General features: G+C 43.1%; 1 protein-coding gene across 2 annotated transcripts; it reads right to left on the reverse strand.

Annotated features, from left to right (window-relative positions):
• Window positions 1-5552: 5552 nt before the first annotated feature.
• Window positions 5553-7360, reverse strand: LOC311032058 (microsomal glutathione S-transferase 1-like). 2 transcript variants are annotated; one of them, XM_084038666.1, is made up of 4 exons: window positions 7234-7360; window positions 6789-6972; window positions 6458-6549; window positions 5553-5950 (listed from the first exon to the last, which is right to left on the reverse strand). In XM_084038666.1, the coding sequence occupies exons 2-4, from the start codon at window positions 6924-6926 to the stop codon at window positions 5704-5706; spliced, it is 477 nt and encodes a 158-aa protein (XP_083894792.1). In that variant the 5' UTR covers window positions 6927-6972; window positions 7234-7360; the 3' UTR covers window positions 5553-5703. The 2 variants fall into 2 exon arrangements, with proteins under 2 accessions (XP_083894792.1, XP_083894793.1); XM_084038667.1 differs by lacking the exon at window positions 7234-7360 and adding an exon at window positions 7070-7202.
• Window positions 7361-14685: the final 7325 nt, after the last annotated feature.

The following is a 14685-nucleotide window of genomic DNA, read 5'->3' on the forward strand; positions in this document are numbered from 1 at the left end:
AGAAGTAGGACCATGTTCTCATAGACTTCTATACAACCAGAGAGGAGTCGCCCCCTGGTGCCCAGCAGAGAGAAGTAGGACCATTTTCTCATAGACTTCTTTACAACCAGAGAGGAGTCGCCCCCTGGTGGCTTATTTTGCACTACTGTTTTAATGCATACAATGGCAATGAGTTGATGGTATGGTGTATAACGACATGAATGTACTGAGTGAATGAGATGATAAGAATGTATTTATTGTCTATTTATTATGCTATTTTTTTTTTTATATTTAAATGTTTTGGTCCAGAATGTGAGTTTCATTGAATCTCGTTGTATTCCTGTGCAATGACAAATAAACCTAATCTAATCTGGCCAGCAGAGAGAATGCAGCTTTAAGGCTCTTCAGCTTTGGCTTCACTTTTCAGAACTGTAGTATACTACACTATACTCCAGTTTTACCTTCCCAGTACTTCTTAAAGAGAGAAGTATTTGGCATTTCAAGACATGTCACTATTTTATAATAACACCTGCAGAATCCAGGCCCTCGTCTCCATGTGGTCCAATCTGTGGCGGTTCAGGAACCAGGACCAGGGTCAGCAGATTGCTTATGCTGATCCCAGTGATTGGAGGTGCATTGCAGGTGATTACCATAAGCAATTTGAATCTTATTGATTTAACCTCCCACGTTGCTGTAATTGAACGCCGTGGCAACGCAGCATCCAGTCTCTCTCTCTTTCCCAGCTTTTATCTGCTTATTGTTTCAGTCCTGCTGCTGGTCTTCGGTCTCCACGCCGAACCCGTAGACGTCTCTGTCGGTCTGTCCTCGGGACCAAAGGGGGACCAGGGGGGACCGTTGGGGACCGCTGACGGCCGATCAATAGTCTGTCATGGTAACAATGGAAATGTTCAATTAACAACGAGCAGAGGATAATTTACGGCCTCGCCATCCTGTGTGTGTGTGTGTGTGTGTGTGTGTGTGCTGGGAAGGTGTTTTTTTTTTTTTTTTTTTTTTTTACTATTCATCAGAATCATTTTCTGATAATTCCACTCCTCAATAGGCGGCCGTTACTAATCACCAAACTTAACACAAAAGCCCAATTTTCTTTACTTAATTACAATTTTTTTTGCTGTTTTTAGATAACAGTGTGATTGCAAATTACAGAGCGGGAATTAACACAAAAAAATGGCAATTCTTTCATTAAAAATATTCCCAAATCTGTTTAATATCTTCTTCATTATGCGGAGCCATAATGGAGGACCAGATTCCACACTCAGATCAATTAATAAAAACGGAGAAAACTCCACCTGGGAGACTCGAGTGCATTCTCTCCACATTTTTCACGGCGCTCCGTCATCCCTCATGAGCGATCACGATTTCTTGTTTTAATATTTTAGTGTTCTAACTTAAGCGTCAGGATTCTCTGCAGGTAGCTCACTAGATCATCCTGACATTTCAAAGTACTGGAACCTTTGGAATAAAGTGTTTTTTATTAAATTCTATTAACATAATTTATGCTTGTCAGACCTCCAGTTTGGGTTCTGCGGAGAGACTCGACCCCGTCATATTTCATCCCGCCGGTCCTCTCGGATGGAAGAACGGCGTGTGACGCGGCGGCTGATGATTAGCGCCGGAGACAAACGGCCCGGCGCCTCGCTGTCATCACTCACTTCCTGCTTCGGCTCGCGGTGCGAAGCCGTGGGGAGCGTCTGGCGGAGGATTAATGCCGAGCTCTTAATTTAGCGATCGCTTTCCGACCAAGAACTCGTGTTCGCCAAGTCGGACATCGCTAGAAAAGAGCTCATCGTTACAGTCAATTACAAAAGCAACAAAACGCTGCCGTTGATTGGTTTCAAGCTGCGGCAACTAACCAGCCAATCACATGCCTTGCCATGTGGTCACGTGATGAGATGCAGCAAGTAGCTTAGCTCGACAAAGCTAACGTCCGGCTACATTGATCGTAAAAACAGATAGAAAAGCATTTCTGTTAAATGTTATGATGTGAAATTGAAACATAGATTAAAAATATGCTCTATAAATATCAATATACGAATCTGTCAACAATTGTGTTGCCTGAACTTAACCAAGTAGTTTTGTTGCCTGAACTTAACCAAGTAGTTTTGTTGCCTGAACTTAACCAAGTAGTTTTGTTGCCTGAACTTAACCAAGTAGTTTTGTTGCCTGAACCTCACCAACCATCAAATTAAATCTAATTATAAGTCACTGAGGGATCTCAGTCCTTCCTGAATTCAAACCAGGGTCTTTTTTTTATTTTGTTGCTTGTTTTAGATTTAGTTTCGTTGCCTTGTTGCTTGAAGGTGCTCTACAACTAAAATGCCTTGCCTTTTGAAGTGTTGGCTGTGTGGGTTTTTCTCCCCTAATAAACATAATTCAGGGATATTCTGACACCTTTAGAAACACGTTGCTGTAATGTGAAACAGTTGCTGGAGTGTAATCGATGTGTGGCGTCCTGGGTGTGTCTGTGGTTGTTAGTTATAGACGGAGCTGTGAAATGCCTGACTCGTCTGAGGAATGAGAGACCCTGGAGGGGCCAAGGGTCCCCAACAAATGAGCTCCCATAAAACTCCCCTACTTATACGGGGGGCCGCGATGCAGAGCAGCCTTCATGGTGGTTTCCCCTCCACTATTTACAGCGCCCACCCATGGGTGTCAACGCTCCTCGCTGCCAGCCGGTCACCTTCACGTGGAGCGCCCAGCGTTCGTCATATCGGACCGCGACGCGTCCCGACGAGTCGGAGACGCTTCGCTCCGATCAGGTCTACATCGGACCACATTGGGCTTGGACCAGAGATCTTCAACAGGGGGTCCAGGACCCCAGAGTGTCCGCAGAGTTACTGCAGGGGGGCCCTGAAGTTATTTGACCCTAAACGTTTGTGTCCAAAAATCCACCTGAACATGAATACAACCTATATTAACGAATATAAATCTCCCTGTTTGTTTAATATTATGTTGACGTGATCAAATTGAATTAAAATATTAATCTGTCAACAATTATTATTTTAGCATTGTATCCATCCATCATTACAAAGCACTGTTATACATGAACTATAGGCTGCACTACACATTATTATTGTTTAATAAGGAACATTATATGATATGTAATAGGGGGTCCCTCCACTGGGTCTCTGAAGGCCTTGGGGGTCCCTCCACTGGGTCTCTGAAGGCCTTGGGGGTCCCTCCACCAGGTCTCTGAAGGCCTTGGGGGTCCTTGGCCTGAGAAAGACCCCCGGTCTAAACGGCTCTGCGTTTCCAGGAACACGTTTCTAAGTTTGAGCTCAGCTGGAAATGTAATGTTGCATTGTGGGATGTGGGAATGTTTATCAGCGGAGCAAATGGAGTTAATTGCTGGAGCTGAGGCGCTTTAATGAGCTGCACCTGGTCCCATAAAGGGGTTCCTTAATGGGGGAGAGCAACTCGGTTGACTTTTAAAATGTCTCCCTCTGGTGGACGAGCCCGTCTCTGCGGCCACAAACACAAGCTGCCTCTCACTCGGCTTCCTTCTTCTGCGTTGTGTTGTTTTATCAGCCGGCGCCACATTATTAAACATTATTCATTCTGACATAAGCTGCTGAGGTAATCAAAAATATGATTCATTTTATCTGCGTTTCAGTCGAGAAAAGGAAATGAATAACGAGCTAAAAGAGAGGGAAAAACATGGTAATATCATAAAAAAAAGAAATACAGATAAAAATAACAGATTTTTTTCCAGCCCGCTATAATTAAACCATGAAATCACGTGAAATAAATGATTTTCTCAGATGTGCTTCTTTGCAATAATAGTGTCATCGTGATTAGACAACATGTTTCCAGTTTTTCATTTTTACACAAATGAAATCTCTTTTTTCTTTTGTTTCCCGCCTCGCTGTGAAAGAGACGCCTGTCCGTCATGTCGTCACCGCACTGCATGCTGGGAATTATTTATGAATTATCTGTCGCCTGCTAATTAGAGGAAGAGTTAGAGAAATGTATTAGAAATGGAAGTTGTGTTCATGGAAAAGCTGCTGCTGGATATTATTATTTTAGTTATGTGAAATAATAATAACGACCTGGATGGTTAAAGCCAGAGAGTGAAGAATTACTAATAAATTATTATTATTATTATTTTCTTGTGGAAATAAAACTTCCTTTTGTCTCTTTGTTCCTACTTAATTCCCCAGAAGTCACCGTTAGATAATGCCTCATTTGCATATTTAAACATAACTATTAGTCCACCTGGTGGTTTAACAATCCAGATGTTTAAATGCCGTTTTCTCTAAATGAGTTTTCTCTAAATGAGAAATCTTCCCTTCAGCAGCTTTTACATCCACCAGACGTTCCAGCTTCTTTATATTCTGGAGGGTTTTTTATCATTAATGGTCAGATTTATACAAATACATCACGCTGAGTTAGAATTTTCATGGCTGTATTTTATGATTCATGAAGAGATTTCATAAACTTGTAAAATGACACAAGAATGAACACAGAGAAGCTTGAACGGAGAAAAGAATTGTCTTAATGTAAGTAAATAACTGGGGAAGTTTGTTTTACTCTATTTTATTAAGTCCAACTGAAATAATTTCTGCTGAGGAATCAATATGTTCTCCTGTTTTTTGCTTTATGAAATGATTTTTGTTCAAATTGGAATTACCACAAGGAAAGAAATGTGATGATTCCGTCTCCTTCAGTGAATCACAGTAAAAAACTACAAATATATATATATATATTGAAATAGTTATGTATACATATATGTCTTTCCCTTTTATTTCTTCTTGTTATTTTATTGCCCATTTTATACCTTTATTTTTATGCACTTTCTTTCAACACATATCTACAAAGTCCAAACCCTGGAGATGTTTATACACTTCCTCTTTTAATAATTAAGTCATTTTTCCAGAAGGTAAACTTGTCCTTTTTATAGCTTTTTATTCTATTTAATTTAAATATTTGTATATCTCTTCAAGCTTCGAGAGTCTCACTGTGTTTTTTTATCGTACAACGATGATAAAACTCGAACCTCGGACGTTGAACTTTTACAACCGTTTTTAAAATCTTACTTTGTGGTCACATGTGCAGGGTGATCAACTTCATTAATCATTGTGGTCCGACATGAACGTTTCCAGAACAACGTGGGTGTGTCGTGTGTATGATTTTTTTGGCTGAGTCATCGTGAATGTTGAAAACCAGTCCAACGATCATCAGGCGAGGAATCCTGCGGTTGCGTAACCGATGGCAGCAGCTCTGACCTGAAATAACTCCCGATGATCCGGCCTCACATCTGGAACACGCTGCTGCTGCATTTACACCCTTTAAAAGTGAATATATGGACATCATTCGCTTCCTGAGGCCCGGGCCACATTTTGAAGTTAATGTATGAATATTGCATAAGACGCGCTGTTATGTTTTAAGCTTTTTTTTTAAACTGGGAGGATTTTTAACTTAACATTTTATATGAATGACCTTCTTCTGCCGACTGCCGCGTTTTAACACTTGTACTCTAAATAATTCATGGTTTTGCATTTGAGTTTGAGCACCTGTGTGCCATCACCTTGAGAAGTTATCACCCGGACACCAAAGCTGATAGAAAAGTTTATTTTAAAATAATAAAAAAACCTTTTCCATCCATCCGGGGAACGCACAGAGTAACTGCAGAGGATGTTTAATAATCGAGCTGCAGCCGAGTAAAAAAAACAGATGGTCTGCTGGTCTGCTGGTCCAGGATTCTCTCTAAAGGAGGAGGACCTTGCTCAGCACCCTGTAGGCCATGGAGACGGTGGCCCCGAGGCCCACCAGGAAGGACAGACCCCGGGAGGGTTGCGGCAGGGCGCCGACGTACGCCACCGTGTGGCAGATGCGAGTGGCGGCGAAGACGCGGTAGTGGAGCAGGGCGGTGTCGAGCGCCGGCCCGGTCAGAGCGTAGAGGAGGCCGATCACCACGAAGGGGACGATGTTCTCCAGGTCGTTCAGGTGACACCTGGAGAACCGAGAACACAACACATTACAGAACATCACAGTCCCATGGAACAACACTTTATTATTTTAAACGTGATTAAAGTCATAATCCAAGCAAAAAAAACACTTAAATATATTTGTGCATCAAATACAAACTACAGCTTCAGTAAGTTTGTCATGTTCATTAAAGCTGCTGCTAGCAACTTTCACGTCGTGTTGGTTTGGCGGCCCCTCTGGACAAAAGCAGTAGTGTCTCCAAACACCAGAGTCCCTTTGGAAAACCTCTCGTTTTGCAGAAGAATGGTCCGGGACAGTCTGGGCCTGCAGAGACCTGGTTCTGGTTCTCGTCGGGGGTTTGGCGGACCAACTCTGCTTGCGGGTCTAAGCTGAAGGAGTTTCTGCTGGAAATCGTCACGTCGGATGTTTTGTCGGAATCGGACCCGATCACAGGCTATTATTAGTCAGTATTATTTATCTTTTCCTGGTATTACGTGATGTCACGTAGCTACCCAGTGACCGATCATCTGACCTTCGAACTCGCTCCACGTCCGGATGACTTCTGAGCAGCTTCTTCTTCTCCTCTGCAGTCTTTGCTCGCGCATCTTCTTCATTCGCGAAAGCCTGGAAGGAACGAACAAAATGCCCAATGAGTGTTTACGGAAGCTTCTAGATTACGATGTTGCATTGAGAGAATGTGCAGAAAATGAATTAAGTGATTTTTCTTTTACAACTTGTTTGGCTCTGTTAGAATGTACGTGACGTTTCCGTCCATCTAGTGGTCGCCTGCTGTACAGACTGTAAGATTTAATCATGAAAAGGACCGTGAGCAGCCGGCGGGAGGCTCTGCGGTCGCCACCTACCCCCTTGGTGATGCGGTAGAAGGAAGTCAGGGGCGCCATCAGCAGCATCTTCAGGATGACCACAGCTGCGTAGGTGGTGAAGGCCCTGAACACCTCGTCGTCCATCAGCTTTGCTGCCTGAATCGCCTTCTCTGCCATCTCTGCCGCTTTACAGCCAAACAGCCACGAAGAAGAGATTTAGTTTCTGTTTCAGAGAAGATCAGAAACGACAAAAAGATGAAAATCTGCTTCCAAAAACAAGTGTAGTATTAATATTTCTCTTGAAAGGAGATCAAATGTACATTATTGTCTGTCAGATCCAAACTTCACGGGCTGTGTGAACAGATCAGGTGACCAGACAGCCCAGCTGCAGTCTTAGCTCAACACTCTCCACAAGCCAACATGGACTGATTATTAGAATAAATATGATAATGTCAGAATAATTCAGTTCAGCAGCTCGACTTACGTCCTGCGGTGACTCTGCAGAAGTGGAGCGAGGAAATAAAACCAGCTTTCACACTGACTCTTCACCCAGAGAGTCAGGAGGCGGGACAACTTCCACTTCCTGCATGTGGGACAGTTGCTGCGTTGCCATACTTGTGAGGACCGCGTGCATTCTTTACGGTTAAAAACAATCCCAGTGCTCAGCATGAATCAGCAGTTTTTCTTCAACGATAATGACTTGCGTTTGTATTTAAGCGACAAAGGGAACGTGTGCATGTTTTTATTGATCTTGTTAATGTGTGACTTTTAATCCGCCCTTCTGCACAAACAGATCCTTGTGTTTAAACAAACAGATGTCAGTCTGTACTGATGAACCACACGGAGGTCTCACTGAACCCAATCCTCCATGTTGACCCCCAAAAACCGGAGAAAGGTTTCCTTATGGAAATCTGTATGAGCAGAAAGTAATAAGCAGAAGAAATATTTATTCTGTGTAGAATTAACAGAATATTCTGCTTCAATCTGGATTATTACGGCTCCAAGAGAAGAAATCAGCCTTTGATTCAAGACGAGATTATGTTTCATTATTGTGGGTTGATAATGCATATAATTGTGATTATGTTTTTTTTATGATGATAAAAAAATATTTTTGTTTTAAATTGTGCCCAAACTTAATATGTAATAACTTCCTTTGGTATTCTGAATGTCTTAACAAAGTACAAATACTTTGTTGCTGTACAACTTGAATTTTCAGGTATCTGTACTTTTTGAGTATTTCATTTTTTACAACTTTATACTTTTAATTTTCAAACAAATATCTGTTGTTTAAACTCCTTTGTTGTTTAAACTCCATTTTTCAAAACAGGCCAGTTATTTTAGTTTTAATATCTTTGACGGGAATTTAAATATATTATTATGACACAATATTTATTAAGTTTTCGTGAGTAGTAGAAACATCCTTGTACTTTTGATGTGTTTTTTTAAATCGCGTGGCTGGTATTCTTCATGAAATAAATATATTTGAGCTAAATAAAATTCATTATTAAAAAAATGATATATTAACGTCAACATGGAGTCACTTCCTGTTTGCCTTTTCTTTTTTTGCTGGTTGACCGACACGACGGTTGACGATGACGGTGGAAGAGCTTTCGCTAATTTTGCTAACTGAGTTACGTCACAGCTGTAATGCGGGATTTTAAAACACTGTAACTTTAGAAAGAGATCCCCTTTCTGCGACTGGATTACTTAACCGGGACTAGAAGTGGATCCTAATTGATCACCTCCGGAGGAAGGAGGTAAGCTAACAGCAGCGATGCTAACATACGCTGACGTTGCAGTTAATGGCCGCTAACGCGTCAGCTGCGTAGACGTCAGAAGTTATGGTAATATTAATAACTTTACTGTAACGTTGTTAAACATAACATTTGAGCCACATTAGCGGAGCTAACGGTTATACTGCTGGTGATAACGTCTCTCTTTAGCTCTCTGACTGCTAGGCTAGTGGAGGCTAACTAGGCTAGCGGAGGCTAACTAGGCTAGCGAGGCTAACTAGGCTAGCGGAGAGCTAGCTAGCGGCGATAGCTTATGCTGCCTTCACGTGCTAGTCGAATTACGGGAACGTCACGTTCAAGTGCTTTGTTTTGGGATGAATCTGGAAAAAATATATGGCGGATGTAATATTCGCTGTTACCTGCGTTTTGGAGTGTTTGTTAACGTTTGACTTGGGTCTTGTTTGTCTGTATTTGGGTCTTGTTTGTCAGGCCTTGGGTCTTGGCGTGGTTGGTGTTTGTCTGGACTTGGGTTCTGACTCCGGTCTTGTTTGTCTGGACTTGGGGTCTGACTTGGGTCTTGTTTGTCTGGACTTGGGGTCTGACTTGGGTCTTGTTTGTCTGGACTTGGGGTCTGACTTGGGTCTTGTTTGTCTGGACTTGGGGTCTGACTTGGGTCTTGTTTGTCTGGACTTGGGTTCTGACTCCGGTCTTGTTTGTCTGGCTTTGGGTCTTGGCGTGGTTGGTGTTTGTCTGGACTTGGGACCTGAATAGGGTCATGTTTGTCTGTTTATTTATTTATTTTTAAATTTGATTTATTTTGTTTTATTAATTTTGTAACTTAAATAAAGTTTAATTTACATTAGACTTGCAGCTCCCACCACCTCCTTCTAACATTATTATATAATGACTTTATAAATGTATATATATGATGGGCCAACGTTGGTATCAGGAAATACATTTATACTATATCCCTCCACCACCACCACCACCACCACTACTGCTGCTGCTTTCACTGCAGCATCTCTCCTCTCATTCATCCTCCCATCAAAGCTCAGTGAGCTCTCCTCTCCAGACTGTGGCGTTCAAATTCAGCTGCGTAAAGTCCCGATTTGTGTCTCAAACACTGCTGTCATTTCCTTTTTTAATCAAACATGTGTCACGGCGGTGTGTTTTTTTTTTTACAGCCGGATGCTTGAAAGACTCCGTCTGAGCCGCCAGCTTTCCAGCGTGAGCGGCTTTGAAAAAGTGTAGCGACGCACCTGATAAAGAGACGGAGCTTGTTATCCCCCCGTTCACCAGTCCCCCTCTCCCTGTCACGTCCCAGTTCAGCCCAGTCGCTTTGCTGGGAGTGTGTGTGTGCACCAGTCTGGGAGTGTGTTAGGTGAGCAGCGATGTTGGTAATGTGTCTGTTTGGCCCACGGCGTGTTTTCACACATTTGACATGCTGATGCATGTTGGAGGCCTGATGCTAATGACGGGCGACGCGCTCACAGATCATGTTGGTTTTCTCGAGTCCTCGACGCGGCGAACGCTCCGTCTGCACAGGAAGTTGCCTCAGCTGCCTTTTTTCTTTCTCAGGCGTCTTGTCTAACGCACATCTGACACAACCGATTCAGTTTGAATCAATACAGCCGTCTGCTCGGGCTCGTACGTTCGGATAAACCACGACCCCAAGGTGTGTTTGAACGCTTCGGGTTTATTTTCACTTGTTTTGTGTGTGTCAGAATGAAGTTAACCTACACTCGAACGCTGTTCCTGAATGCATCCTGCATTGATGGAGGGATGAACTTTCACTGCAAGCCGAGGGAGAATATTTATTTAGAAAGTCACAATACATTAGTGTTAAGTGTAAACACATTAAGATGAAGGGGCTTAAAACATGCTCAGTAATATTTATATATTTATATATATATAAGGGTGGATTTACTCCTTTGTTATTATCGTCTGGAGCTGATCCCAGCTGACAAAAGCAATATTGCAACACAAAAAAGACTACCAGTGATGGGACGATATAGGATTTTATTGAGCAACAGGATAAAAACATTCACAATAATCGATCCTGGTGAATTTCCATGAACAGGATAATAAAAAAAATATCGTCCCATGCCTACAGGGTACACCCTGGACAGGACATTATCATTATTATTATAATTAATATCATCAACACAGTCAGGGATGGTTTTTCTGAGATGTTTAACTCTGGTTCTTAGGATTATTTAGAACAACAAAACTGCATTATAAATAACAGATGAATTATTATTGTTATTAATTAATTTCTAATTTATATTTGTTTTCCCTTGAAAATGTGTGTTGTTAATTCAAATAAACCACACAATTCCGACAGGACTCATCAAATGGCAAACCAATATAGAGGAATTAATAATATTAATTATGCATAATTGCATACACATTCCCACACATTGGTGTCTGACGGTGGCTGTCTGGATCCGTCAGGTGAAGACATTTCATTTCTCTGCAGGAACCAGTTTACTATTTGTAATGGATTCGGTTTTTCCTCCCTCGTTGTCAGGGAGCCACCAGTGATCAATACATTATGATCACGTATCATGTCAATGGCTGGCAACAAAATATGACTTTTTCCTCCCCCTGCTTCCCTCGCAGGTCCCCCCCCCCCCCCCCCAAATGAAATGGAAGCTAAGCACCTCAGATGGATCTTAAATATCAGCAGCCGGGGCGTCATCCCCTTTTGTTGCAGCAGATTCCCCGAGTAAAATAAATGTCCTGTGATTTCCCACAAGGAGTGGTAATGGCAACAAAAAAAAAAAAAAAAGCTGCATTGATTCCTCGCCAGCCCCTGCCAGTAATTGGGATGCTGGCTGCGATACGCTGCCATTGATTTCTCACGGTAGCCAGGTTATGCTGCTGGTGTAGGACAACAATGACTAAATAACAGCCCGGCCAATGATCTTAATGCCACAAGCCAAGCACAGCTATTGATTTCATTACAGAATGCCTCCGAGCTTCCAGGCCACATACATTTTTTTATTGATCAGCAGCAATGTCCACATTACTTTCAGCACTGTCACACGCGGCCAATCAATTGGCAGCAGAATGCTGAGTGCATGGAATTGCATAGGTACAGTGGGGGGGGGGGGTGAATTTGGCAGCACGTAATCAGGGTTTTGGAAGGTGACCCCGACTGACAGGGTTGATAAGTGTGAGCATTTTTTTTTTCACCGCAAACCTGTGGGATAAACCGCAGATATGGTGTGATTAACTTGTCCAATTGGGTTTCATTTGACCCTATTCACAGGGCCGGTGGCCCAAGGGCAGCAAGGAAATAAGAAATCAGACCAGCACCCAGGCAGCAGCAAAACCGCTCAGATAAGACCGTATTGATGATATAGGTGGAGGAGTAATTTGTTCGGCCTTAACCACAAAAATAGACGAATCATATCAACTGGATGGACGGACGGCGGAATAATAGCTGGAGCCAAAATAGCGGTAATTGGTTGGGGTTTTTTGTTGTTGTTGAACTGGAACATGATGAGACGGCATTTCATTGGCTCTGAGGGGAGAAAGGAGGGGGGGGGGGGTTATGATTTGAGATGTCGAGATGGACAAATTAGATCCTACTGGACTCCTTGTGAAATAGCAAGTACAGATAAGCCGCATGTTGGGAGAAGTTTAGCAGCTTTTTACATGCAAATACTTTTAGGTGCAAATACATATTTATTTTATAAAAATAAAATACAGCAAGGACTGTAAAACAACGCATACAAATAAAGCATGCCCTGCTTTCTGCTCTGTTTGATGTTGATGTTAATAGCGCTTGTTCTTTTCTTCTTTTTGTTTTGTTCTTTTTCGTTAATAGCTTGATTGAAGTAGTTTTTTGTCTGTTTAGTTTATTTTTATTTTCCTTTTGTTTATTATTTTCATCTTTTGTTATTGTTCGAAATTAATAAAGAAATAAACTAGAGATTGAGACCATAAACTCATGTTTACTGAGATAATAAATCATTCATTATTTGTCCTCATAGACTTCTTTACAATCGGAGAGGAGTCGCCCCTGGTGGCCAGCAGAGAGAATGCAGCTTGGGGCCCATCGTAACTACCTCATACCAATGGCCTCAACAGGTACAGTTAATATTTAATGTGATGAAATGTTTGTTTGTTATTGATTAGCCCACGTTATGAATAATTGCTGCACTGCTGTTGTGTTTATTTTGAACGTCAGCAGCATCATATTTCCCATTCCTCTAAAGATAATAACAAACAGTCCAGATAGATGGATTAAAATGAACTGACAGGTGAGATCAGGATACGTGACATTATGAGTGTCGTTAGTGAGCTAATCTGTTGAGTCTATGTGCAGACACGTCCCCCCCCCCCCCACATGTGCCTTGTCATCCGGTGACTTAGTGTAGTGGAATGGTTTTCCCCGGTGGGGGGTGGCCTGCCCCCGGTGCTCTGGGTGGCTGAGCCCCGGCTGCCTCGCAGACCTTCTCCCTTCCAAATGGCCCTTAATGAAGAAGCTCATTAAGGATCAGCGGTTGCTCTGCGCTCTTAATGAGGGCCACACAGCTGCTCATTAAGGCTCCGGGGCCTCCAGGCTTTTGTCTTTTTCACCCACCACTTCAGCATCCACCTTTCTCAGAGAGCTGCTCTGTGGAGGTGACCGAGCAGGTTCCCACATCTGGAAGCTTTCAGAGTCCCGAAACCCCCCTAGAGGCTGCCACGATCACTACGCTCTACATTCTAAGTGTCTGGTGGAAGGAGCGACGCTAACAGAATGCTGATTCTCAACGCGACTGCATTCAGAGAGAAGAGTGTTTAATGTAAAGACCTTCATCCTGGAACACAGCGACTCGTTCCACTCGTTCTGCAGCATATTTACTTTAACACACAGACGTCATCACTCCCTCTATCATTATGTTTTACTGCCTCCGCTCTACAGATAGTAGCTCACAAGAGTCCAGAGACCAGACCAGAACTATGTGGAGGGACCAGAGACTGTCTGTGGTCCCCCAGAGGTCTAGATAGTAGCTCACATGAGTCCAGAGACCAGACCAGACTATGTGGAGGAACCAGAGACTGTCTGTGGTTCCCCAGAGGTCTAGATAGTAGCTCACATGAGTCCAGAGACCAGACCAGACTATGTGGAGGGACCAGAGACTTTGGACTATATAGATGAAGTTATTATTTTTACTGAGCAGATTCTTAAAGTCATGTGTTTGGGTTGGAGATGAAGTGACCTGACGTGATCCTGTCTCCGTCTAACAGCAGCAGTAATCAATCCGTTATCAACGTGACCCAGTTTCCGTTACAAACAGAGATATTTGCGGCCGGCGTGCGTTCTCCTCTCCTCACCAGTGTTTGGCAACATGAAAAGCAATGCACTCTGGGTGATCAGGCCAGGCGAGATCCTTGCGAGGGGGGGGGGGGTTTTGGGGCGGGGCCGCACCTCATTAGGGCGCTATTTTAACAAAAGCTCTTTTCCCCTCTGTGCGTAGCTGGCGCCCGACATCCCATGCTTCCCCTCTCTCCGCCCTCACAAAGGGATATAAATCTCCTTTGAGCAGGATAATTACCGAGATAATTTTATCCATAATGATGCTTGTCAGTCAGTGAGAGCTGATGAAATTAAAGAGTTTCTTCTCTGTGAAATTTTCTCCCCCAGATTTATGTGTCAGGGGAAGAAAAAAAAACTAAGTCTGAGAAACTTTCCCCCCGTCTATAATAGGCCTCCGACTCCATAAATCCCCGCCGTGTGAACCATGCGTACATTCCTCACCTGGCCTCAAGCCGCGAGTCGAGTCGCGCTCGCATCAATTCACGGAAAACAAAAGGTTGCAGGCGAGCAAACGGTCAGCGCCATATTTACATTATTCACGGTGACAAAGCGGCGCTCGTTTGTGTGGCTTCTGTCATAAGAGAACATCATTCAACTTGACACTTAATTTGCTGTTCACACACACACACACACACACACACACACATGTAAATATGCAGACGTGTGTGTGTCGTGGGCAGATCTTGGGAATCCAGGACAAAACAGCACACTTGATCACGGTGTAACTGTCGGAGAGGAAGGCAGCCCTTCGCCGCGGAGAACCGGCACGCCTTGATCTCACATTCTTCCCAACTTGTCTTCCTGTTTTTTTATTTTAAAAAAAGGGCTACTTAAATTATTTCTGAGATGCTGTTTTGAGGCGTCGGTGGCAAAGGTAAAGGCCTCCTGT

Source organism: Eutrigla gurnardus (genome assembly GCF_963514095.1).
Source record: "Eutrigla gurnardus genome assembly, chromosome: 21".
NCBI lineage: Eukaryota > Metazoa > Chordata > Actinopteri > Perciformes > Triglidae > Eutrigla > Eutrigla gurnardus.